This window comes from Oncorhynchus masou, chromosome 2 (assembly GCF_036934945.1).
Source record: "Oncorhynchus masou masou isolate Uvic2021 chromosome 2, UVic_Omas_1.1, whole genome shotgun sequence".
In the NCBI taxonomy this organism is placed as follows: domain Eukaryota; kingdom Metazoa; phylum Chordata; class Actinopteri; order Salmoniformes; family Salmonidae; genus Oncorhynchus; species Oncorhynchus masou.
Window position 1 is genome coordinate 8,709,164 of NC_088213.1, and position 24,897 is coordinate 8,734,060.

The window sequence follows — 24,897 nt, forward strand, 5'->3', positions numbered from 1 at the left end:
CCAGGTTGACACCTTTGCCAGGTAGACAAACCAACCAGGTTGACACCTTTGCCAGGTAGACAAACCAACCAGGTTGACACCTTTGCCAGGTAGACAAACCAACCAGGTTGACACCTTTGCCAGGTAGACAAACCAACCAGGTTGACACCTTTGCCAGGTAGACAAACCAACCAGGTTGACACCTTTGCCAGGTAGACAAACCAACCAGGTTGACACCTTTGCCAGGTAGACAAACCAACCAGGTTGACACCTTTGCCAGGTAGACAAACCAACCAGGTTGACACCTTTGCCAGGTAGACAAACCAACCAGGTTGACACCTTTGCCAGGTAGACAAACCAACCAGGTTGACACCTTTGCCAGGTAGACAAACCAACCAGGTTGACACCTTTGCCAGGTAGACAAACCAACCAGGTTGACACCTTTGCCAGGTAGACAAACCAACCAGGTTGACACCTTTGCCAGGTAGACAAACCAACCAGGTTGACACCTTTGCCAGGTAGACAAACCAACCAGGTTGACACCTTTGCCAGGTAGACAAACCAACCAGGTTGACACCTTTGCCAGGTAGACAAACCAACCAGGTTGACACCTTTGCCAGGTAGACAAACCAACCAGGTTGACACCTTTGCCAGGTAGACAAACCAACCAGGTTGACACCTTTGCCAGGTAGACAAACCAACCAGGTTGACACCTTTGCCAGGTAGACAAACCAACCAGGTTGACACCTTTGCCAGGTAGACAAACCAACCAGGTTGACACCTTTGCCAGGTAGACAAACCAACCAGGTTGACACCTTTGCCAGGTAGACAAACCAACCAGGTTGACACCTTTGCCAGGTAGACAAACCAACCAGGTTGACACCTTTGCCAGGTAGACAAACCAACCACACCTTTGCCAGGTTGACACCTTTGACACCTTTGGTAGACAAACCAACCAGGTTGACACCTTTGCCAGGTAGACAAACCAACCAGGTTGACACCTTTGCCAGGTAGACAAACCAACCAGGTTGACACCTTTGCCAGGTAGACAAACCAACCAGGACACACCTTTGCCAGGTAGACAAACCAACCAGGTTGACACCTTTGCCAGGTAGACAAACCAACCAGGTTGACACCTTTGCCAGGTAGACAAACCAACCAGGTTGACACCTTTGCCAGGTAGACAAACCAACCAGGTTGACACCTTTGCCAGGTAGACAAACCAACCAGGTTGACACCTTTGCCAGGTAGACAAACCAACCAGGTTGACACCTTTGCCAGGTAGACAAACCAACCAGGTTGACACCTTTGCCAGGTAGACAAACCAACCAGGTTGACACCTTTGCCAGGTAGACAAACCAACCAGGTTGACACCTTTGCCAGGTAGACAAACCAACCAGGTTGACACCTTTGCCAGGTAGACAAACCAACCAGGTTGACACCTTTGCCAGGTAGACAAACCAACCAGGTTGACACCTTTGCCAGGTAGACAAACCAACCAGGTTGACACCTTTGCCAGGTAGACAAACCAACCAGGTTGACACCTTTGCCAGGTAGACAAACCAACCAGGTTGACACCTTTGCCAGGTAGACAAACCAACCAGGTTGACACCTTTGCCAGGTAGACAAACCAACCAGGTTGACACCTTTGCCAGGTAGACAAACCAACCAGGTTGACACCTTTGCCAGGTAGACAAACCAACCAGGTTGACACCTTTGCCAGGTAGACAAACCAACCAGGTTGACACCTTTGCCAGGTAGACAAACCAACCAGGTTGACACCTTTGCCAGGTAGACAAACCAACCAGGTTGACACCTTTGCCAGGTAGACAAACCAACCAGGTAGACAAACCAACCAGGTTGACACCTTTGCCAGGTAGAACAAACCAACAAACCAACCAGGTTGACACCTTTGCCAGGTAGACAAACCAACCAGGTTGACACCTTTGCCAGGTAGACAAACCAACCAGGTTGACACCTTTGCCAGGTAGACAAACCAACCAGGTTGACACCTTTGCCAGGTAGACAAACCAACCAGGTTGACACCTTTGCCAGGTAGACAAACCAACCAGGTTGACACCTTTGCCAGGTAGACAAACCAACCAGGTTGACACCTTTGCCAGGTAGACAAACCAACCAGGTTGACACCTTTGCCAGGTAGACAAACCAACCAGGTTGACACCTTTGCCAGGTAGACAAACCAACCAGGTTGACACCTTTGCCAGGTAGACAAACCAACCAGGACACCTTTGCCAGGTGACAAACCACCTTTGCCAGGTAGACAAACCAACCAGGTTGACACCTTTGCCAGGTAGACAAACCAACCAGGTTGCCAGGTAGACAAACCAACCAGGTTGACACCTTTGCCAGGTAGACAAACCAACCAGGTTGACACCTTTGCCAGGTAGACAAACCAACCAGGTTGACACCTTTGCCAGGTAGACAAACCAACCAGGTTGACACCTTTGCCAGGTAGACAAACCAACCAGGTTGACACCTTTGCCAGGTAGACAAACCAACCAGGTTGACACCTTTGCCAGGTAGACAAACCAACCAGGTTGACACCTTTGCCAGGTAGACAAACCAACCAGGTTGACACCTTTGCCAGGTAGACAAACCAACCAGGTTGACACCTTTGCCAGGTAGACAAACCAACCAGGTTGACACCTTTGCCAGGTAGACAAACCAACCAGGTTGACACCTTTGCCAGGTAGACAAACCAACCAGGTTGACACCTTTGCCAGGTAGACAAACCAACCAGGTTGACACCTTTGCCAGGTAGACAAAACCAACCAGGTTGACACCTTTGCCAGGTAGACAAAACCAACCAGGTTGACACCTTTGCCAGGTAGACAAAACCAACCAGGTTGACACCTTTGCCAGGTAGACAAACCAACCAGGTTGACACCTTTGCCAGGTAGACAAACCAACCAGGTTGACACCTTTGCCAGGTAGACAAACCAACCAGGTTGACACCTTTGCCAGGTAGACAAACCAACCAGGTTGACACCTTTGCCAGGTAGACAAACCAACCAGGTTGACACCTTTGCCAGGTAGACAAACCAACCAGGTTGACACCTTCGCCAGGTAGACAAACCAACCAGGTTGACACCTTCGCCAGGTAGACAAACCAACCAGGTTGACACCTTCGCCAGGTAGACAAACCAACCAGGTTGACACCTTCGCCAGGTAGACAAACCAACCAGGTTGACACCTTCGCCAGGTAGACAAACCAACCAGGTTTACACCTCCGCCAGGTAGACAAACCAACCAGGTTTACACCTCCGCCAGGTAGACAAACCAACCAGGTTTACACCTCCGCCAGGTAGACAAACCAACCAGGTTTACACCTTCGCCAGGTAGACAAACCAACCAGGTTTACACCTTCGCCAGGTAGACAAACCAACCAGGTTTACACCTCCGCCAGGTAGACAAACCAACCAGGTTTACACCTTTGCCAGGTAGACAAACCAACCAGGTTTACACCTCCGCCAGGTAGACAAACCAACCAGGTTTACACCTTTGCCAGGTAGACAAACCAACCAGGTTTACACCTGCTGAACACCTCAGCTAATAGAAATCTGTTAATAACATGGAGATTTACTGTCGTTTTCAAAATGAAACATCTGAAAATGTGAGTGTACTCATCCCGTGATAGTATGGTGTGAGTGTACTCATCCCGTGATAGTATGGTGTGAGTGTACTCATCCCGTGATAGTATGGTGTGAGTGTACTCATCCCGTGATGGTGTGAGTGTACTCATCCCGTGATAGTATGGTGTGAGTGTACCCATCCCGTGATAGTGTGGTGTGAGTGTACTCATCCCGTGATAGTGTGGTGTGAATGTGTATGTGTGTGTGTACTGTGTGTGTGTAGATTTGTGTTGTGTGTGTAGGTGTGTCTCCTCCCTCTGATAATGTACATTGTATGCGTGTGTGTTTAGTCCAGGTGTGTAGCTGTGTCTCCTCCCTCTGATAGTGTATATTGTGTGTGTTTGGTCCAGGTATGTAGCTGTGTCTCCTCCCTCTGATAGTGTATATTGTATGCGTGTGTGTTTGGTCCAGCTGTGTCTCCTCCCTCTGATAGTATATATTGTATGCGTGTGTGTTTGGTCCAGGTGTGTAGCTGTGTTAGGGGACCTGATCCCTGTGAGAGGCAGACATTACTGGGAGGTGGAACTGGACGAGGACACAGAGTACAGGATTGGAGTTGCCTATGAAGATACGCAGAGAAACTCCTACCTGGGAGGAACAAATACATCCTGGTGCATGAGACATGTCCTCACCCCATCCAGGTGAGAAACCCTAACCTTACCTGACCCCTAACCTCTCACTAACTCTTATCTGGGAGGAACAAATACATCCTGGTGCATGAGACTTGTCCTCACCCCATCCAGGTGAGAAACCCTTACCTTACCTGACCCCTAACCTCTCACTAACTCTTACCTGGGAGGAGCCAGTACATCCTGGTGCATGAGACATGTCCTCACCCCATCCAGGTGAGAAACCCTTACCTTACCTGACCCCTAACCTCTCACTAACTCTTACCTGGGAGGAGCCAACCCGTCCAGGTGAGAAACCCTAACCTTTGACCCCTAACCTATCAGTAACTCTTACCTGGGAGGAGCCAACCCGTCCAGGTGAGAACCCCTAACGCTAACCTATCCCTCTAACCTAGCTATCACTAACTGTTACCTGGGAGGAGCCAACCCGTCCAAGTGAGAATCCCTAACGCTAACCTATCCCTCTAACCTAGCTATCACTAACTGTTACCGGGAAGGAACCAACCTGTCCAGGTGAGAACCCCTAACGCTAACCTATCCCTCTAACCTAGCTATCACTAACTGTTACCTGGGAGGAGCCAACCCGTCTAGGTGAGAACCCCTAACGCTAACCTATCCCTCTAACCTATCACTAACTGTTACCTGGGAGGAGCCAACCCGTCCAGGTGAGAACCCCTAACGCTAACCTATCCCTCTAACCTATCACTAACTGTTACCTGGGAGGAACCAACCCGTCCAGGTGAGAACCCCTAACGCTAACCTATCCCTCTAACCTATCACTAACTGTTACCTGGGAGGAACCAAACCGTCCAGGTGAGAACCCCTAACGCTAACCTATCCCTCTAACCTAGCTATCACTAACTGTTACCGGGAAGGAACCAACCTGTCCTCCCTCCCGGTAACGGACTGCTTTGATAGGTTACACAAGCCATTCTCAACCTGCTGTAATTTGTATTAATTTATTTCACTTTTATTTTAACCAGGTAGGCCAGTTGAGAACAAGTTCTCATTCACAACTGAGACCTGGCCAAGATAAATCAAAGCAGTGCGACAAACAACAACACAGAGTTACACATGGAATAAACAAACATACAGTCAATAACACAATAGAAAAGTTTATATACAGTGTGTGCAAATGAGGTAAGAGTAGGGAGGTAAGGCAATACAATAGGCCGTAGTAGCGAAGTAATTACAATTTAGCAATTAAACACTGGAGTGATAGATGTGCAGAATGTGTAGAGATACTGGGGTGCAAAGGACCAAAAAACAATATGGGGATGCGGTTGTTGGGTGGGCTATTTACAGATGGGCTATGTACAGGTGCAATGATCTGTAAGCTGCTCTGACAGCTGGTGCTTAAAGTTAGAGAGGGAGATATGAGTCTCCAGCTTCAGTGATTTTTGAAATTCGTTCCAGTCATTGACAGCAGAGAACTGGAAGGAAAGGCGGCCAAAGGAGGAATTGGCTTTGGGGATGACCAGTGAAATATACCTGCTGGAGCGCATGCTACGAGTGGGTGCTGCTATGGTGACCAGTGAGCTGAGATAAGGCGGGGCTTTACCTAGCAGAGACTTGACCTGGAGCCAGTGGGTCTGGCGACGAATATGAAGCGAGGGCCAGCCAACGAGAGCATACAGGTCGCAGTGGTGGGTAGTACATGGGGCTTTGGTGACAAAACGGATGGCACTGTGATAGACTGCATCCAATTTGCTGAGTAGAGTGTTGGAGGCCATTTTGTAAATGACATCGCCGAAGTCGAGGATCGGTAGAAGAGTCAGTTTTACGATGATGTGTTTTAGCTCCACACAATCCCATCTGAATGACCTAGTGGACGTCCAGAGGAGAAGTTGATAGTTGAATCCGGCGAGTGCTGACTCCTGGTGGTGTTTTAAATTCAGCTGACTACTGGACAGACTGGGAGTTGTTAAACACAGTTCTAGAGGCTGACTCCTGGCGGTGTTTTAAATTCAGCTGACTACTGGACAGACTGGGAGTTGTTAAACACTGTTCTAGAGGGCTGACTCCTGGCGGTGTTTTAAATTCAGCTGACTACTGGACAGACTGGGAGTTGTTAAACACTGTTCTAGAGGGCTGACTCCTGGCGGTGTTTTAAATTCAGCTGACTACTGGACAGACTGGGAGTTGTTAAACACTGTTCTAGAGGGCTGACTCCTGGTGGTGTTTTAAATTCAGCTGACTACTGGACAGACTGGGAGTTGGTTAACACTGTTCTAGAGGGCTGACTCCTGGTGGTGTTTTAAATTCAGCTGACTACTGGACAGACTGGGAGTTGGTTAACACTGTTCAAGAGGGCTGACTCCTGGCGGTGTTTTAAATTCAGCTGACTACTGGACAGACTGGGAGTTGGTTAACACTGTTCTAGAGGGCTGACTCCTGGTGGTGTTTTAAATTCAGCTGACTACTGGACAGACTGGGAGTTGGTTAACACTGTTCTAGAGGGCTGACTCCTGGTGGTGTTTTAAATTCAGCTGACTACTGGACAGACTGGGAGTTGTTAAACACTGTTCTAGAGGGCTGACTCTGGCGGTGTTTTAAATTCAGCTGACTACTGGACAGACTGGGAGTTGGTTAACACTGTTCTAGAGGGCTGACTCCTGGTGGTGTTTTAAATTCAGCTGACTACTGGACAGACTGGGAGTTGTTAAACACTGTTCTAGAGGGCTGACTCCTGGCGGTGTTTTAAATTCAGCTGACTACTGGACAGACTGGGAGTTGGTTAACACTGTTCTAGAGGGCTGACTCCTGGTGGTGTTTTAAATTCAGCTGACTACTGGACAGACTGGGAGTTGGTTAACACAGTTCTAGAGGGCTGACACCTGGCGGTGTTTTAAATTCAGCTGACTACTGGACAGACTGGGAGTTGGTTAACACAGTTCTAGAGGGCTGACTCCTGGTGGTGTTTTAAATTCAGCTGACTACTGGACAGACTGGGAGTTGGTTAACACTGTTCAAGAGGGCTGACTCCTGGCGGTGTTTTAAGTTCAACTGACTCACCACTACCACTGCATGGCTTCCCAGAGGGAGATGTATGCTTGTCTTCCCACAGGGTCCACCATTACCACACACGGTCTGAAAAGTAGGCCAGCCAAGGAGATTTTTGGTCGTTAAAATATCTCTCCCCGTCCTGAAGCGCTTGGCTCGCTTCTTCTCACATTTCGCCTCCTAAACCCTTTCTGAGGCAGAAGTGACAAGTCAAGTTGTTTTTTATTCCTGTGAAAAAGCCCATAGAATACCGTTACCTTATAGCTGCTGTTGCCATAGCAACTCTACTATTCCTGGCACTAAACAGGACTGTGGAACTGTCTCTTTACTAGGAGATCATTCACTGAGACATCTCAACATGAAACACCACCACCTCAAAGTGTGTGTGAGAGAGGAGAGAGAAGGGAGAGAGGGAGAGAAGGGAGAGAGAAGAGAGAGAGCACCTACTGCCTACGCAGAACCTGACAATACACACATCTCATATCCCCTGCTAATCCTCTCTTTGGCAGTAAAAGGGTTTTATTTGGCCCAGTGACAGTGTTGGGTTGAGAATGTACATACTGTCTCCCCATGGTAGGTACTGTTAGTTTAAGATATCGTGTTGGGTTGAGAATGTACTGTCTCCCCATGGTTCTGTTAGTGTTGGGTTGAGGATGTACATACTGTCTCCCCATGGTTCTGTTCGTTTAAGATACCGTGTTGGGTTGAGGATGTACTGTCTCCCCATGGTACTGTTAGTTTAAGATACCGTGTTGGGTTGAGGATGTACATACTGTCTCCCCATGGTAGGTACTGTTAGTTTAAGATATCGTGTTGGGTTGAGAATGTACTGTCTCCCCATGGTTCTGTTAGTGTTGGGTTGAGGATGTACATACTGTCTCCCCATGGTTCTGTTAGTTTAAGATACCGTGTTGGGTTGAGGATGTACTGTCTCCCCATGGTTCTGTTAGTTTAAGATACCGTGTTGGGTTGAGGATGTACATACTGTCTCCCCATGGTAGGTTCTGTTAGTTTAAGATATCGTGTTGGGTTGAGGATGTACTGTCTCCCCATGGTTCTGTTAGTGTTGGGTTGAGGATGTACATACTGTCTCCCCATGGTAGGTTCTGTTAGTTTAAGATACCGTGTTGGGTTGAGGATGTACTGTCTCCCCATGGTTCTGTTAGTTTAAGATACCGTGTTGGGTTGAAGATGTACTGTCTCCCCATGGTTCTGTTAGTTTAAGATACCGTGTTGGGTTGAGGATGTACATACTGTCTCCCCATGGTTCTGTTAGTTTAAGATATTGTGTTGGGTTGAGGATGTACTGTCTCCCCATGGTTCTGTTAGTTTAAGATACCGTGTTGGGTTGAGGATGTACTGTCTCCCCATGGTTCTGTTAGTGTTGGGTTGAGGATGTACTGTCTCCCCATGGTTCTGTTAGTTTAAGATACAGGTACAACACCATTTGATTCCTGCATCAAGGGTCTCATGTAGTAATTTACTGTGGCATTATTGGTCCGGGTTTCATAGCGTTGATCTGGGACCAGGAAGCCTAAGGGTTCGTTTCCCTGACAGAGATGAAGACTAGGCCTGGACTAAAAGGTTATGTTCAAGGGAGATTCTGAATTGGTAATGAAGTTTTGTCCAGGACTGGTCTAATCTGGGACTGGTCTAATCTGGGACTGGTCTAGTCCGGGACTGGTCTAGTCCGGGACTGGTCTAATCCGGGACTGGTCTAATCTGGGACGGGTCTAATCTGTATCCAGGAAAACCATCCATAAATCTTTTATCTTTTAACTGTATGTCGTTATAAAGCGTCTGCTGAAAATGATTGTATCGTTACGTATGTTATATTATCACAACACCGACATACCATGTCTGTAGGCTGCATGTTATGAATGAGTTAAGTGTAAATCACATAACATTGTATGGTCTTAATGACATCACCCACTTCCTCCCCCTCTCTTCCATTCCATCTCCATCCAGACGCAAGTACGACTTCCTGTCACCTTCTTCTTCTATATCCTGTACACTCAGTGGCCAGTTTATTAGGTACCACCCATCTAGTACCAGGTCGGACCCTTTGCCCCCCCCCCACAGAACAATCTGAATTATTCGGGGTATGGCATTCAATCGTTGCTCAATTGGTATCAAGGGACTGATTGTGTTCCCCACACCAGTACACCACCAGCCTGCTACTTAGGTCAAATCCTGACTCTGCCATCAGCATGACACAACAGGAACCGGGATTAGTTGGACCAGGCAATGTTTGTCCACTCCTCAACTGTCCTGTGATCACGTGCTTCTGGTTTTTAGCTGATAGGAGTGGAACCCGGTGTGGTCGTCGTCTGCAACAGCTCGTCCATGACAAGGACCAACGAGTTGTGTTCCGAGATGCCGTTCTGCACACCACGGTTGTACTGCGCCGTTCTTTGTCCGTTTGTGGCCCGCCTGTTAGCTTGCACCATACTTGCCATTCTCCTTCGACCTCTCTCATCAACTGGTTGTTTTCGCTCACAGGACGGCCGCAGCCCAGGAGGCTGTTTCTGAGGTCCTGGATCGGGCGTGCCTGGGAACCGACGATAACACCACGCTCAGTCGTATCGGTCACTCGTTTTGCCCATTCTAACGTTGAATCGAACGTCTCCCCTCCCCCTCCCCCTCTCCGTCTCCTCCTCTCCCCCATGCTGTCTCCTCCTCTCCCCCATGCTGTCTCCTCCTCTCCCCCATGCTGTCTCCTCCTCTCCCCCTCTCTGTCTCCCCTCTCCCCCTCCCCTCTCCAGACACAAGTACGAGTTCCTCCACAGTGGCTGGAGCCCAGACATCCGGATAACGGTGAACCCTGTGAGGATAGGGCTCAGTCTGAACTATGAGAGAGGGATCCTGTCCTTCTTCAATGTAGAGCTGGAACAACACCTCTACACCTTCTACTGTAGCTTCCAACGCTACGTTCATCCCTGCTTCGCTCTGGACAACCCCGGTGCGCTCACTGTTCGCACTGGGCTAGAGGCACCGGGGTACGTCCACTTGGTCTGAGTTTACCTACCATGATGTACATTAAACAGAGTACAGGTGTGTCCATGGTAACGTCTTTACCTACCATGATGTACATTAAACAGAGTACAGGTGTGTCCATGGTAACGTCTTTACCTACCATGATGTACAGGTGTGTCCATGGAAACATCTACCTACCATGATGTACAGGTGTGTCCATGGTAACGTGTCTGTTGTCTGTTATTCTAACCCTCTGGACAACACTGCATGGTAGAGCATAATTATACTACAAAAACATGTTTATGACCCCTTTGTGTAAGTGGGTTAACAACCATATCTGAATAAAAACCATGTATATCAGTGGTTTAGACCGGGGTTTGATTGACTAGCACAACACTGTTCCAGAGTAACATGACGAAACCCTGGACTGGACTACCACAACACTGTTACAGACTAACATGATGAAACCCTGGACTGGACTACCACAACACTGTTACAGACTAACATGATGAAACCCTGGACTGGACTACCACAACACTGTTACAGACTAACATGATGAAACCCTGGACTGGACTACCACAACACTGTTACAGACTAACATGATGAAACCCTGGACTGGACTACCACAACACTGTTACAGACTGATGATGAAACCCTGGACTGGACTACCACAACACTGTTATAGACTGATGATGAAACCCTGGACTGGACTACCACAACACTGTTCCAGAGTAACATGACGAAACCCTGGACTGGACTACCACAACACTGTTACAGACTGATGAAACCCTGGACTGGACTACCACAACACTGTTACAGACTGATGAAACCCTGGACTGGACTACCACAACACTGTTACAGACTAACATGATGAAACCCTGGACTGGACTACCACAACACTGTTACAGACTAACATGATGAAACCCTGGACTGGACTACCACAACACTGTTACAGACTAACATGATGAAACCCTGGACTGGACTACCACAACACTGTTATAGACTGATGATGAAACCCTGGACTGGACTAACACAACACTGTTACAGACTAACATGAAACAAGATGAATGTTGTTTCCAAATCCATTTATTAATGTATTCCATGGGAACAGATTCACACCATTTTCCATTATACACAATATAACAGTAATAAATCAGTGAATTTGTGTACTGCAGGCTCTGACTACTCACAACACTGTTACAGACTAGAGCAGGCTCGGTCGTGGATGGACAACTACATATGCTTTTTCAGATTCAAAATAAAAATGTACCTTTTCAAATGAAAACGGTTTAATAATTATAATAACATAAAGTAGCTTTATTTTTGGGGGGGGACTACCACAACACTGGCAGGGCCGTAGCAAATGCGACGCTCTGTCCAATGTCCAGTAGTCGATGATGGTAATAGCAGAGCAAAGCTAGACTTGGGCTGAACACTGCAACCCAGCATCTAAGTGGAATGAGGACACTTTAGGTTGGGGCTGATAGGATTAGTGAAGGGTAGTGGGCGTATGAGTTAGAGTCTTACTGCTAGGAGTCCTCTCCCTCATCAGAAGAGTCCCCACCGTAGGGTACTAGGCATGAAGGCTTCTCCACTACCTTAGTCTTCTTCACCTCCTGAGGACAATCTGTAGAAAACAAAGACAGACAGCAAGAGACAGAAAGAGAGCAACACAGAGAGAGAGGGACAGAGAGAGAGACAGAGAGAGAGGGGGACAGAGAGAGAGAGGGGGACAGAGAGAGAGAGGGGGACAGAGAGAGAGAGGGGGACAGAGAGAGAGAGGGACAGAGAGAGAGAGGGACAGAGAGAGAGAGGGACAGAGAGAGAGAGGGACAGAGAGAGAGAGAGAGGGGGACAGAGAGAGCAAAAGAGAGGAGCCCAGCCCATGTTTGAGTTGGTTGGATTGATCCACAGCCAGTCAGAGCAGAGGGATCACACAGACACCAGATGAGATAGACCCATGTTAGGTAGCAGCAGGTCCAGGAGACATGTGGAGAGAGAACAAGGGGAAGACAAAAGAACACATACAGGAAGTGACGGTTAGCACGGCTCAGCCAATCACAGAGGAGCTGGAACAGATCGTCTCCATTACTCCACTACTGAGGGGAGAAGACATCTTTGAAAACACCACTCAACTTCATCATGGTCAAAAGTCTGCCCATTCAGGCATCAAGTACAGTGAAGTGTGTTCCCAGTAAGAAGCGTACCCTGTGATGCAGGGGTGCTGGGTGGTAGACTGGGTGGGACCTCTGGTACTGCTGTCTCCCTGGGTCTCTTGTGTGCCACAGGGCCGAGGGTTCTGGTTGGTAGACTGGGTGGGACCTCTGGTACTGCTGTCTCCCTGGGTCTCTTGTGTGCCACAGGGCCGAGGGTTCTGGGTGGGACCTCTGGTACTGTTGTCTCCCTGGGTCTCTTTCGTGCCACAGGGCCAGGGGCCAGAAACACAGGGAGAGGAGGTGGCATCAACATCCTACAGACAGAGACAAAAGGAACCAGGGGGAGAAACATCAGAGGCTTTATTTAGGGCTGTGTTCAGTAGGAGCAAAATGTACGAAAACAACCCAAATCTGGTCTGAACGTGTAACAAGAAACAATGGTTTTCTTTTATTCCGTTGTGCCCTTTTGAACGTTCAGGGCAAAACAAAACCAGCAACATTGTTAAGAGATTTAGAGTAGGAGATCCATGTCGAAACCTTTCAGCTCCTTGTCCCGACTCTTCCTCTCTCTGAGCTGGAGGTAGAGGAGGAGACTTCTCTCTCACCGGGGCCTCAGGTGAGCTGCTGGCAGGCTGAGGGGGAGAGAGACGGGTAGGACTGTTAGCAGAAGACCACTGAGCACGGTTTGAATTCATTCCTAAAAACAAAACAAAAAACACTTTCTGCACTTAAAGAGTAACCGCTGAGCTAACAACTCTGGGTTGGGGACGGCCTTTATTGATTTAGCTTTAGCCAGGTTACTCAGTTGACAAAAGCCCTTCTCTTGAAAATCATCCTCTCGCATATTTCGGCAGTTTTATCTCCGTCTCACCTGAGAGGGCCGCTCAGCCTCAGTCTTTTCCTGAAAGCGTCGTTTAGGACTTCCTGCCCCTGTCTGAGGGGAGCTGGATGACGACAGGTCGGTCTCCGTCTGGTCTGTCTCCGTCGGGTCACTGCACCCAGGGTCCTGAGACACCAAGGTCAAACCCAAACAACAGTTAGTCTAATCCCTGGGTCATCAATACATCTGGTTTGCCCTTAAAATGGTGTACAACTTCATCAATACATCTGGTCAGTCCTTAAAATGGTGTCCCTCATCAATACATCTGGTCAGTCCTTAAAATGGTGTCCCTCATCAATACATCTGGTCAGTCCTTAAAACGGTGTCCCTCATCAATACATCTGGTCAGTCCTTAAAATGGTGTCCCTCATCAATACATCTGGTCAGTCCTTAAAACGGTGTCCCTCATCAATACATCTGGTCAGTCCTTAAAACGGTATCCCTCATCAATACATCTGGTCAGTCCTTAAAATGGTGTCCCTCATCAATACATCTGGTCAGTCCTTAAAATGGTGTACAACTTTATCAATACATCTGGTCAGCCCTTAAAACGGTGTCCCTCATCAATACATCTGGTCAGTCCTTAAAACGGTGTCCCTCATCAATACATCTGGTCAGTCCTTAAAACGGTGTCCCTCATCAATACATCTGGTCAGTCCTTAAAACGGCGTCCCTCATCAATACATCTGGTCAGTCCTTAAAACGGTGTCCCTCATCAATACATCTGGTCAGTCCTTAAAATGGTGTCCCTCATCAATACATCTGGTCAGTCCTTAAAATGGTGTCCCTCATCAATACATCTGGTCAGTCCTTAAACGGCGTCCCTCATCAATACATCTGGTCAGTCCTTAAAATGGTGTCCCTCATCAATACATCTGGTCAGTCCTTAAAATGGTGTCCCTCATCAATACATCTGGTCAGTCCTTAAAATGGTATCCTCATCAATACATCTGGTCAGTCCTTAAAATGGTGTCCCTCATCAATACATCTGGTCAGTCCTTAAAATGGTGTCCCTCATCAATACATCTGGTCAGTCCTTAAAATGGTGTCCCTCATCAATACATCTGGTCAGTCCTTAAAATGGTGTCCCTCATCAATACATCTGGTCAGTCCTTAAAATGGTGTCCCTCATCAATACATCTGGTCAGTCCTTAAAATGGTGTCCCTCATCAATACATCTGGTCAGTCCTTAAAATGGTGTCCCTCATCAATACATCTGGTCAGTCCTTAAAATGGTGTACAACTGAATCTCCTGGCTGCTATTAACTAATGAAACTGATAGATATTTTCTAAACTGAAGTCCTGACTTCAATTTTCAGTTGAGAAACCTTTTTGTTGTTGCTTTCTTATGAGTGTCACGGTGTTGTCTGTCCTAAACAACTGATCCCTGTCCTGAATCCTATTTGGACAATCCACCCATGTTCCTGTCAATACATACCTGTACCGGTTTCCTAGCCACTACGAACTACTAGGCCGTGGTACCGGTTTCCTAGCCACTACGAACTACTAGGCCGAGGTATGGTTTCCTAGCCACTACGAACTATTAGGCCGAGGTACCGGTTTCCTAGCCACTACGAACTACTAGGCCGAGGTACGGTTTCCTAGCCACTACGAACTATTAGGCCGAGGTACCGGTTTCCTAGCCACTACGAACTACTAGGCCGAGGTACCGGTTTCCTGGCCACTACGAACTACTAGGCCGAGGTACCGGTTTCCTAGCCACTACGAACTACTAGGCCGAGGTACCGGTTTCCTAGCCACTACGAACTACTAGGCCGAGGTACTAGGCCGAGGACCGGTTTCCTAGCCACTACGAACTACTAGGCCGAGGTACCGGTTTCCTAGCCACTACGAACTACTTAGGCCGAGGTACCGGTTTCCTAGCCACTACGAACTACTAGGCCGAGGTACCGGTTTCCTAGCCACTACGAACTACTAGGCCGAGGTACGGTTTCCTAGCCACTACGAACTACTAGGCCGAGGTACCGGTTTCCTGGCCACTACGAACTATTAGGCCGAGGTACCGGTTTCCTGGCCACTACGAACTACTAGGCCGAGGTACCGGTTTCCTAGCCACTACGAACTACTAGGCCGAGGTACCGGTTTCCTAGCCACTACGAACTACTAGGCCGAGGTACCGGTTTCCTGGCCACTACGAACTACTAGGCCGAGGTACCGGTTTCCTAGCCACTACGAACTACTAGGCCGAGGTACCGGTTTCCTAGCCACTACGAACTACTAGGCCGAGGTACCCGTTTCCTAGCCACTACGAACTACTAGGCCGAGGTACCGGTTTCCTAGCCACTACGAATTACTAGGCCGAGGTATGGTTTCCTAGCGACTACATACCTGTAATAGGCCGAGGTACCGGTTTCCTAGCCACTACGAACTTTACTTTACATTTACTAGGCTAGCGAGGCTGAGGTACGGTTTCCTAGCCACTACGAACTACTTTAGGCCGAGGTACCGGTTTCCTAGCCACTACGAACTAACTACTTGGCCACTACGAACTACTAGGCCGAGGTACCGGTTTCCTAGCCACTACGAACTACTAGGCCGAGGTACCGGTTTCCTAGCCACTACGAACTACTAGGCCGAGGTACCGGTTTCCTAGCCACTACGAACTACTAGGCCGAGGTACCTGTTTCCTAGCCACTACGAACTACTAGGCCGAGGTACCGGTTTCCTAGCCACTACGAACTACTAGGCCGAGGTACCGGTTTCCTAGCCACTACGAACTACTAGGCCGAGGTACCGGTTTCCTAGCCACTACGAACTACTAGGCCGAGGTACCGGTTTCCTAGCCACTACGAACCTGTACGAACTACTAGGCCGAGGTACCGGTTTCCTAGCCACTACGAACTACTAGGCCGAGGTACCGGTTTCCTAGCCACTACGAACTACTAGGCCGAGGTACCGGTTTCCACTAGCCACTACATACCTGTAAACTACTAGGCCGAGGTACCGGTTTCCTAGCCACTACGAACTACCTGCCACTAATAGGCCGAGGTACCGGTTTCCTAGCCACTACAATGTAATAGGCCGAGGTACCGGTTTCCTAGCGACTACGTACCTGTAATAGGCCGAGGTACCGGTTTCCTAGCCACTACGAACTTACCTGTAATAGGCCGAGGTACCGGTTTCCTAGCGACTACGTACCTGTAATAGGCCGAGGTACCGGTTCCCTAGCCACTACATACCTGTAATACATTTACATTTACATTTAAGTCATTTAGGTTTATCCAGAGCCACTACGTACCTGTAATAGGTACCGAGGTATGGTTTCCTAGCCACTACGTACCTGTAATAGGCCGAGGTATGGTTTCCTAGCCACTACATACCTGTAATAGGTCGAGGTATGGTTTCCTAGCCACTACATACCTGTAATAGGCAGAGATATCGGTTTCCTAGCGACTACGTACCTGTAATAGGCCGAGGTACCGGTTTCCTAGCCACTACATACCTGTAATAGGCCGAGGTATGGTTTCCTAGCCACTACGTACCTGTAATAGGTCGAGGTATGGTTTCCTAGCCACTACGTACCTGTAATAGGCCGAGGTATGGTTTCCTAGCCACTACGTACCTGTAATAGGTATGGGTGTGTCTTCCTGGGACAGACAGGATACTGAACCATAGCCTGAGAAGATGGAGGGTTTGTCGACAGGTTAGATTGACTGGGCTGACCACTAGCAGCACTAGTCCAATAGCCAGAGGGTCCTGGCGGTGTGGGGTAGCTGGTAGAGGCAGCATAGCCCCCAGACAGCCCGTTACACCCTGGGTAACCACTGCTGTACCAGCCCTGGCTAGAGTAAGAGCTATTAGCTGGGTATCCATCAGCTGGGTATGCTGAAAGGGAAGTATAGGAGATCAGGGTTAATGGATGTGATTGGAAGAGATCGTCATTCACAGACAGGGTTGTTGTCTGTCTGACTGTTCTGTTTGTTGTTGTTGTGCCACTAGAGACGGAAAGAGATTCATTTACCACAGTAGCTAGTTGTGTCCGTGGTTTAAGCAAACATAGGAAGTGATTTACGGGAACGGAAACATTCTGGTCATTCTATAATATTCAAGTAATTTGAGTAGAACATTGAGTTTCCCTGTCCACGTAACCAGGCTGGTTATTTCCCCTGAGCAGGTAAACTCCCGGGCCCGTCTGGTTATTTCACCTGAGCAGGTAAACTCCCGGGCCCGTCTGGTTATTTCACAGGTAAACTCCCGGGCCCGTCTGGCACCTGATCAGGTAAACTCCCGGGCCCGTCTGGTTTTCCCTGATTAAACTCCGGACCTGAGCAGGTAAACTCCCGGGCCCGTCTGGTTATTTCACCTGAGCAGGTAAACTCCCGGGCCCGTCTGGTTATTTCCCCTGAGCAGGTAAACTCCCGGGCCCGGCTGGTTATTTCACCTGAGCAGGTAAACTCCCGGGCCCGTCTGGTTATTTCACCTGAGCAGGTAAACTCCCGGGCCCGTCTGGTTATTTCCCTGAGCAGGTAAACTCCCGGGCCCGTCTGGTTATTTCACCTGAGCAGGTAAACTCCCGGGCCCGTCTGGTTATTTCACCTGAGCAGGTAAACTCCCGGGCCCGTCTGGTTATTTCACCTGAGCAGGTAAACTCCCGGGCCCGTCTGGTTATTTCCCCTGAGCAGGTAAACTCCGGGCCCGTCTGGTTATTTCCCCTGAGCAGGTAAACTCCGGGCCCGTCTGGTTATTTCCCCTGAGCAGGTAAACTCCCGGGCCGTCTGGTTATTTCACCTGAGCAGGTAAACTCCCGGGCCCGGCTGGTTATTTCACCTGAGCAGGTAAACTCCCGGGCCCGGCTGGTTATTTCACCTGATCAGGTAAACTCCCGGGCCCGTCTGGTTATTTCACCTGATCAGGTAAACTCCCGGGCCCGTCTGGTTATTTCACCTGATCAGGTAAACTCCCGGGCCCGTCTGGTTATTTCACCTGATCAGGTAAACTCCCGGGCCCGTCTGGTTATTTCCCTGATCAGGTAAACTCCCGGGCCCGTCTGGTTATTTCACCTGAGCAGGTAAACTCCCGGGCCCGTCTGGTTATTTCACCTGAGCAGGTAAACTCCCGGGCCCGTCTGGTTATTTCACCTGATCAGGTAAACTCCCGGGCCCGTCTGGTTATTTCCCCTGATCAGGTAAACTCCCGGGCCCGTCTGGTTATTTCACCTGATCAGGTAAACTCCCGGGCCCATATTCATAAAATGTCTTGAGTAAGAATGCTGATCTAGGATCAGGGTCCCTCCCCTTGTCCATTCAAATCCCAAACTGATCCTAGATCAGCTCTCAGTACTCAGAGGCTCTTTATGAAAACAGACCCTGGTTCTATGACTGTGGTATTTTAGTTACTGCGTGTTAGTTCTGGGGTGTGAGAGAGACAGTGTGAGAGAGTGAGTGAGAGAGAGTGAGAGAGAGAGAGAGAGAGAGAGAGAGAGAGGAGAGCGGAGACTTACGTTGGGTGGAGCCGGTGGCTGTGTAGATGGACACCATGCGGCTATGTTCTGCTCTCACCTGGACGACAGACACACAGGGAACAGGACGACAACACTGAACTCTTTACAAAAGGGAAGTGAATAATGTTTATTTAGAGAGTAAGCAGGAGGAAGAAATCCTGTGAAATAAGTCTCAGACAAGCAAGTATATCGATAACTTTTAATCCCACAACATGCATGGTTTAAAAAAGAGAGCATGGTAGAGAATTCAACGGTGAAGTCTGTACTGGTTCAGGTATGTGAGTAGATGCAGAGCACCGTAGACTTATGTCTGTAGGTCAGGTGGTTCACTCTACTGTTTCCTATAGGAGGTGGGTATCAGTGACAACTACACACTTCAATAGTTTCACCTTCTTTTAACCTCCATCGTGGGGTGTGTTCATTAGGGCACGCAAACCGGAAACTTTTTTCCAACAGAAAACAAAACGAGTCCCGGTTGCCCCTCCTCGTTTCAGTCGGTTTTCTTCTGTTCGGTGGCTAATGAACACGACCCAGTTTAAATATTTTTATTTTACCTTTATTTAACCAGGCAAGTCAGTTAAGAACACATTCTTATTTTCAATGACGGCCTAGGAACGGTGGGTTAACTGTCTGTTCAGGGGCAGAACGACAGATTTGTACCTTGTCAGCTCAGGGATTTGAACTTGCAACGTTCCGGTTACTAGTCCAACGCTCTAACCACAAGGCTACAATGCCGCCCCTCCACTCTAACCACTAGGCTACCCTGCCGCCCCTCCACTCTAACCACTAGGCTACCCTGCCGCCCCTCCACTCTAACCACTAGGCTACCCTGCCGCCCCTCCACTCTAACCACTAGGCTACCCTGCCGCCCCGTAAATCATGTACATTGGAGTCATTTAGCATACGCTCCCATCTACACTGTCTGGTATTGGTCATCAAATGGTATTGATGGTTAGCAGATGGTATTGGTCACATACACACGGTTAGCAGATGGTATTGGTCACATACACACGGTTAGCAGATGGTATTGGTCACATGGTCACATACACACGGTTAGCAGATGGTATTGGTCACATACACAGATGGCATTGGTCGGTTAGCAGATGGTATTGGTCACATACACACAGATGGTATTGGTTAGCAGATGGTATTGGTCACATACACACGGTTAGCAGATGGTATTGGTCACATACACCGGTTATGGTATTGGTCACATACACACGGTTAGCAGATGGTATTGGTCACATACACACGGTTAGCAGATGGTATTGGTCACATACACACGGTTAGCAGATGGTATTGGTCACATACACACGGTTAGCAGATGTTCAATGCGATGTGGTACATACAAAATGCTTGTGCTTCTAGTTCCGACAATGCATAAGATGGTATTGGTCACCAACAAGTAATCTGGATGTGGAAACACTGGTATGGTCACTTACAGTTTCCATACAGGCTCTCTGTGAGTTTCTTGGCAGCTTCCAGCCCGTGGAGTAGGGATGGCTACAAGAAAAGACAACAGTGTTGAAATGGGAAGAAACCAACAACAACAACAACAACCCACCACCACCTCAGCAGGGAACAACTACAAGAGGAAATAAACTATTTCAGACGCTACGAGATGAACATATGGTTCACCAAACATCTAGGAGAGAGCAGCAGGACTGGTAGCTCGCCAACGTGTGGTGAGCAGTCTTCTGAATGCGGACGAGTGAGTTGTAGAGAATTCAACGGTGAAGTCTGTACTGGTTCAGGTATGTGAGTAGATGCAGAGCACCGTAGACTTGTGTCTGTAGGTCAGGTGGTTCACTCTACTGTTTCCTATAGGAGGTGGGTATCAGTGACAACTACACACTTCAATAGTTTCACCTTCTTTTAACCTCCAAATAGTTCACATGGCTTTTGTACTCATCACAGGTTGGTGTATATTGATGAGTCCACCCCCCTCTTCAATGAAAATTCTTCTAATATCAGGGTCTGTTGAGCCCTTATAGGCCGAATTCAGGCTCTGCTGAGCTTTTATAGGCCGAATTCAGGGTCTGCTGAGCCCTTATAGGCCGAATTCAGGCTCTGCTGAGCCCTTATAGGCCGAATTCAGGCTCTGCTGAGCCCTTATAGGCCGAATTCAGGGTCTGCTGAGCCCTTATAGGCTGAATCAGGATCTGTTGAGCCCTTATAGGCTCGAGAAATAAAGGTGTTTGACCCGAAAGTAAACTGTTACCTGATGTAGACGTAGAGTGGTTCGAAGGACTCCCGTCGTGAGGCCTGCTCTATGTACCCCGAGCCTTTCCCCCTGAGGAACACTCTGGCTCCCGTCTCTGTCTGGATGTGTCCCAGGTACATCCCTGCAGGACCCTCCACCTTCTCGTTCACATTGAACGAGGGCAGGGACTGGTCCAGACCCACAAAAATCTTGACGTGCACAAAACTCTTGACGGGGAGAGATGACAGTTACATTTGGACAATCCTGGGTCAGGTCAACACATAGTTCAACCACCACATTACAAACATACTCCATCTTATAGACAACAGGAAGCAGTAGAGTAGGGAGCTGGTCAATGTCTGAACTGCTAATCTTTTAATCCAACTAAATGACTAGCTAGAGAACAGTGTGAGCAGCAGCAGTAACCGTGGTGTGTCTGTAGACCAGGGTGGTTCTCTCTGCTGTGTTACTCTAGGAGGTGGGTATCAGTGAAGGTCACATGGTCTCAACTGGCCTCACCTTCATTACCTCCAGCTATGGGACATGGGCCAGATTGCAAACTGAAAAACACATTTCCCTGCTGCAAAATTGTGAAAACCCAAAGTTCCTGTGTTTTTAGAATTCCCAGTTAGAGGATTCCCAGAGTTGGGAGGGAATAAGGAGGGAGGGAATCGTCCAAGCAGGATTTCTTAAAAACCTTTCAGGGGAAAATTCTGTGAGGACCAGGGACCCCTGTATCTACCCCTTGGTGTGGCGCGCGCGGGCCGGTGTCCATGTGGCACAGGAGGGTTGACACTAGGCATCCTGGGTAGGTGTGGATGTGGGGCAGCCATGGGGCGAGGGGGCTGGGGGTAGAGAGGCAGGGGGGGTATGACGGGTCTCAGCTGGGATCCTAACGCTGCAGCTGTCCTCAACACATCCTCAGAGATGATCTCCTTTATCCTCAGCACTGCCTCTGTAAAACAACACAGGAAATAGAGAGACAAGGGGGTCTATGGGGGATAATATAGTGAGAAAAACAACAGCCAGTCAACCACATCAACCCATGGTCATCCTCTGAGATGTGTGGTCTTCACTAGGTTGTGTAATTGACAGGATCCCGAGGACAATAAAGTATCTAATGCAACTGTAGACGGGAAGGTGATAGAAAGTCTACTTACTGTTGACCTCCTCTTGGCTCTTCCCCTGGACATGTAAATACAAGGGCCTTTCTCTAAATAAGAAGAGTCCGTTAGAAATCCACGTGGTCCGAGTCACCTACAGATACACACAGTAACACCAACTGCATACATACACTCCCTTTCCATGGGACTTCTCTGCACTGGTCATGTAGTGGCCCCTGGTTGAGACGACTGCACCACTGAACTGACGAATCTGAAACAACAACAAAAAGAGAGAAACTTTTCAGTATTAGTTGGGGCCACGAATACATAAAAATGTACGTAGACACGTCTTCTAAATAGAATATCTTAGATATGTATTATACAGAAAGGGTTGTGATTTAGGCCGAGTGACGGGATCCACCCCCTTCTCATTCCTATAGGAGGAAAGGTCCAAGGTCCGTCCCAGAGGCATTTTAAGAAGGAGCCAAGTGGAACGATGCTGGAGAAGAATCAAGGAGAGATGAAAACTCAGGTCTCCCCCCTTCTTTCTTTTTTTTACCTCTTCCTGTGTTTTCCCTTTGGTGAGCAGGTTTCTGCTGTTGATGGGCACATCGTTGATATCCACCTCTGTCACCACAGTCTCGTCTCCACTAGTGGCAGCCGACATACACAGAGGGATCTGTGGGCGACACGTTTCATATGAGTCCGCATACAAACACTACATAACTAACGTCATTTTAGTCATACAATAGCATGCAGTTAGGTCACTGTTTAACCCGCCCGAGAAGCCAACCGGGGTTCAGGCTTTAGATCCTACTAAAGCACCTATTTGGTTGAATCAGGTTTGTTAGTACTGAGCTGGAACAAAAGCCAGGGACTCAGTGTGCAGAAGGACTAACTGAGTTAGAGACACTGCCTAGAGTGTTGTGAGCGGCAGCAGTAACCGTGGTGTGTCTGTAGACCAGGGTGGTTCTCTCTGCTGTGTTACTCTAGGAGGTGGGTATCAGTGAATGTCACATGGTCTCAACTGGCCTCACCTTCATTACCTCCAGCTATGGAACATGGCTACATTATATTATGTGGTTGAAAACAATGACAATCCATCACTCTCACTGTTCTCAGAGACAAGTTGCACCACCAAAGGAAACCATTCTAGTCTGTGGCTTGAGCCTCTTATGACTGGACAGGTGACCCTTAGCACTGGATTAAATGCATGCAACAGTGATTTCTCAGGACCATGAGAGAGTAAGAGAAAGTTAGATGAACCCTTTCACTCTCACCTTGCCAGGTAGTGGTGGAGGAACCATCAGTTTCCCCTTGGCCATCAGCATAGCGTTGATCTTAGCAGCCATAGCAGCAGCCATCTCCACGCCTCCTCCCTGTGCTGCTGGCATGTCCCCCTGCGATGTCTGGGGCACCATGGGGCCAGCTACAGGGTGCTGGGCTGATTGAGGGGTCGAAGTGGCCGACGCGCAGGTCTGGGCAGAGGAAGCGAAGCCTTGCATGACGTCTACTCTCGTTTTGGGCTGAGCAGGCTGATCCCATCTGCTGCTATTGGTTAGGCACCTGGATCCAATATGATTGAGAGAAATTAGACAATTCAACATAAAGTCACCTGAAACAATAACTAATCTGGGACGCGCTCCATATTGAAATTAGATATCTTATCCAACAGTTTGGGGCTAATTTGCCCGGTTGCCTATCATTTCATCTTAACTAAATATAATTTTGTAGGGCCGGGTTTGAGGGCTAGCTTGTGTTTGCAAACTAGTTAGCGTAACACTAGTCGCGAATGCGATGCCTGCCAACATCAGTGTTCGTAGAGTTAGTAGGCCTCGGCATTCTCTTGAAAACTGTTCTGGCCTGTTCCTCTACAAATAATTGATCTTGGAGGGTAGTATCAGCAGGTAACCACAACTTTAGAGAGACCGCTTTCTTGACCCTCCACTAAATAGCGATATGTTATGTCTAGTTAAACGACGTTAGACAATTAAACTTAGCCAGAAACCGGTGTTGCTAACTAACGTTAGCTCAATTAGCATACCGTTTTCTAGCAACGTTCGCTCGGATCAACTTTACTGCTATAGTAAAAAAAACAAGAATCTACGACTGTGGCTTGGTCATCAATTTCGGATAAACCTTTACGAAATATTCTAGTTATAGCGAATTGTACTTTCATACAGTGGAATAAAAACGTTATCTGTAAAACCAGCAACCTCCGCTAACGTTACTGTACTAAGGTAGGTAGCTAACATTTTAGCACGAAGCTAAAAAAAAAAAAAAAAAAAGACGTGTTCTTGCGTCCGTAACTTATTCAAAATATTATTTTTTAAGTGTAACTTACGGTGTCTGTCCAGTCATCCCAGACGACATAGCTAGTACAGTTCAATATCCAGAGCAATGTGTGTCCTAACTAGCAACTCTACTCAGCCCTGGACACGTCCTCATTCCTCAGGACTCCGGTCCGATCGTAAAGGCCGCCGACGGTGTCGTACAGGGCAGTCTGGATTCCCGTTCCGCTCGTAAATAAAAGCACCCAGGGAACTTCACACTGTCGTCAACTGCATAACACCAGAGAAAAGTCAAAGAAAAACGGACAAATATTTCTTCTTCGTGTGGCTTTTTGGACAGACAGACTAGACGCTATGTTGCGTGTTGCTGCCTTTCACCGTTTGGAAAGTGCATTGCACATTTGTTCATTTTATTTATAAAAAATATAGTTGTTGCAAAAGTATTTACCCTGGTTGTTTAAACAAGCCTAAATTAATTTAGAATTACAATGTGGCTTAACAAATCACATAATACATTCTATGGACATGATTTCTGAATGACAACCCCTTCCGCTGTCCCCCAT

At 48.2% G+C, this 24,897-nt stretch overlaps 1 protein-coding gene and 1 pseudogene across 1 annotated transcript in view; one reads left to right on the forward strand and one right to left on the reverse strand.

Moving 5' to 3' along the window:
- LOC135552433 (fibronectin type III and SPRY domain-containing protein 2-like) overlaps positions 1 to 10,770 on the forward strand; it is a 70,513-nt gene extending 59,743 nt beyond the window's left edge. Inside the window, exons 11-12 of the mRNA XM_064984042.1 lie at positions 4,097 to 4,273; positions 10,030 to 10,770. Coding sequence (XP_064840114.1) covers positions 4,097 to 4,273; positions 10,030 to 10,282 — 430 coding nt within the window. The 3' untranslated portion in view covers positions 10,283 to 10,770. The remainder of the gene's footprint in view (positions 1 to 4,096; positions 4,274 to 10,029) is intronic.
- An 823-nt stretch (positions 10,771 to 11,593) lies between these two features.
- Positions 11,594 to 24,642, reverse strand: LOC135554970 (KH homology domain-containing protein 4-like; annotated as a pseudogene).
- Between the last annotated feature and the right edge of the window lie 255 nt (positions 24,643 to 24,897).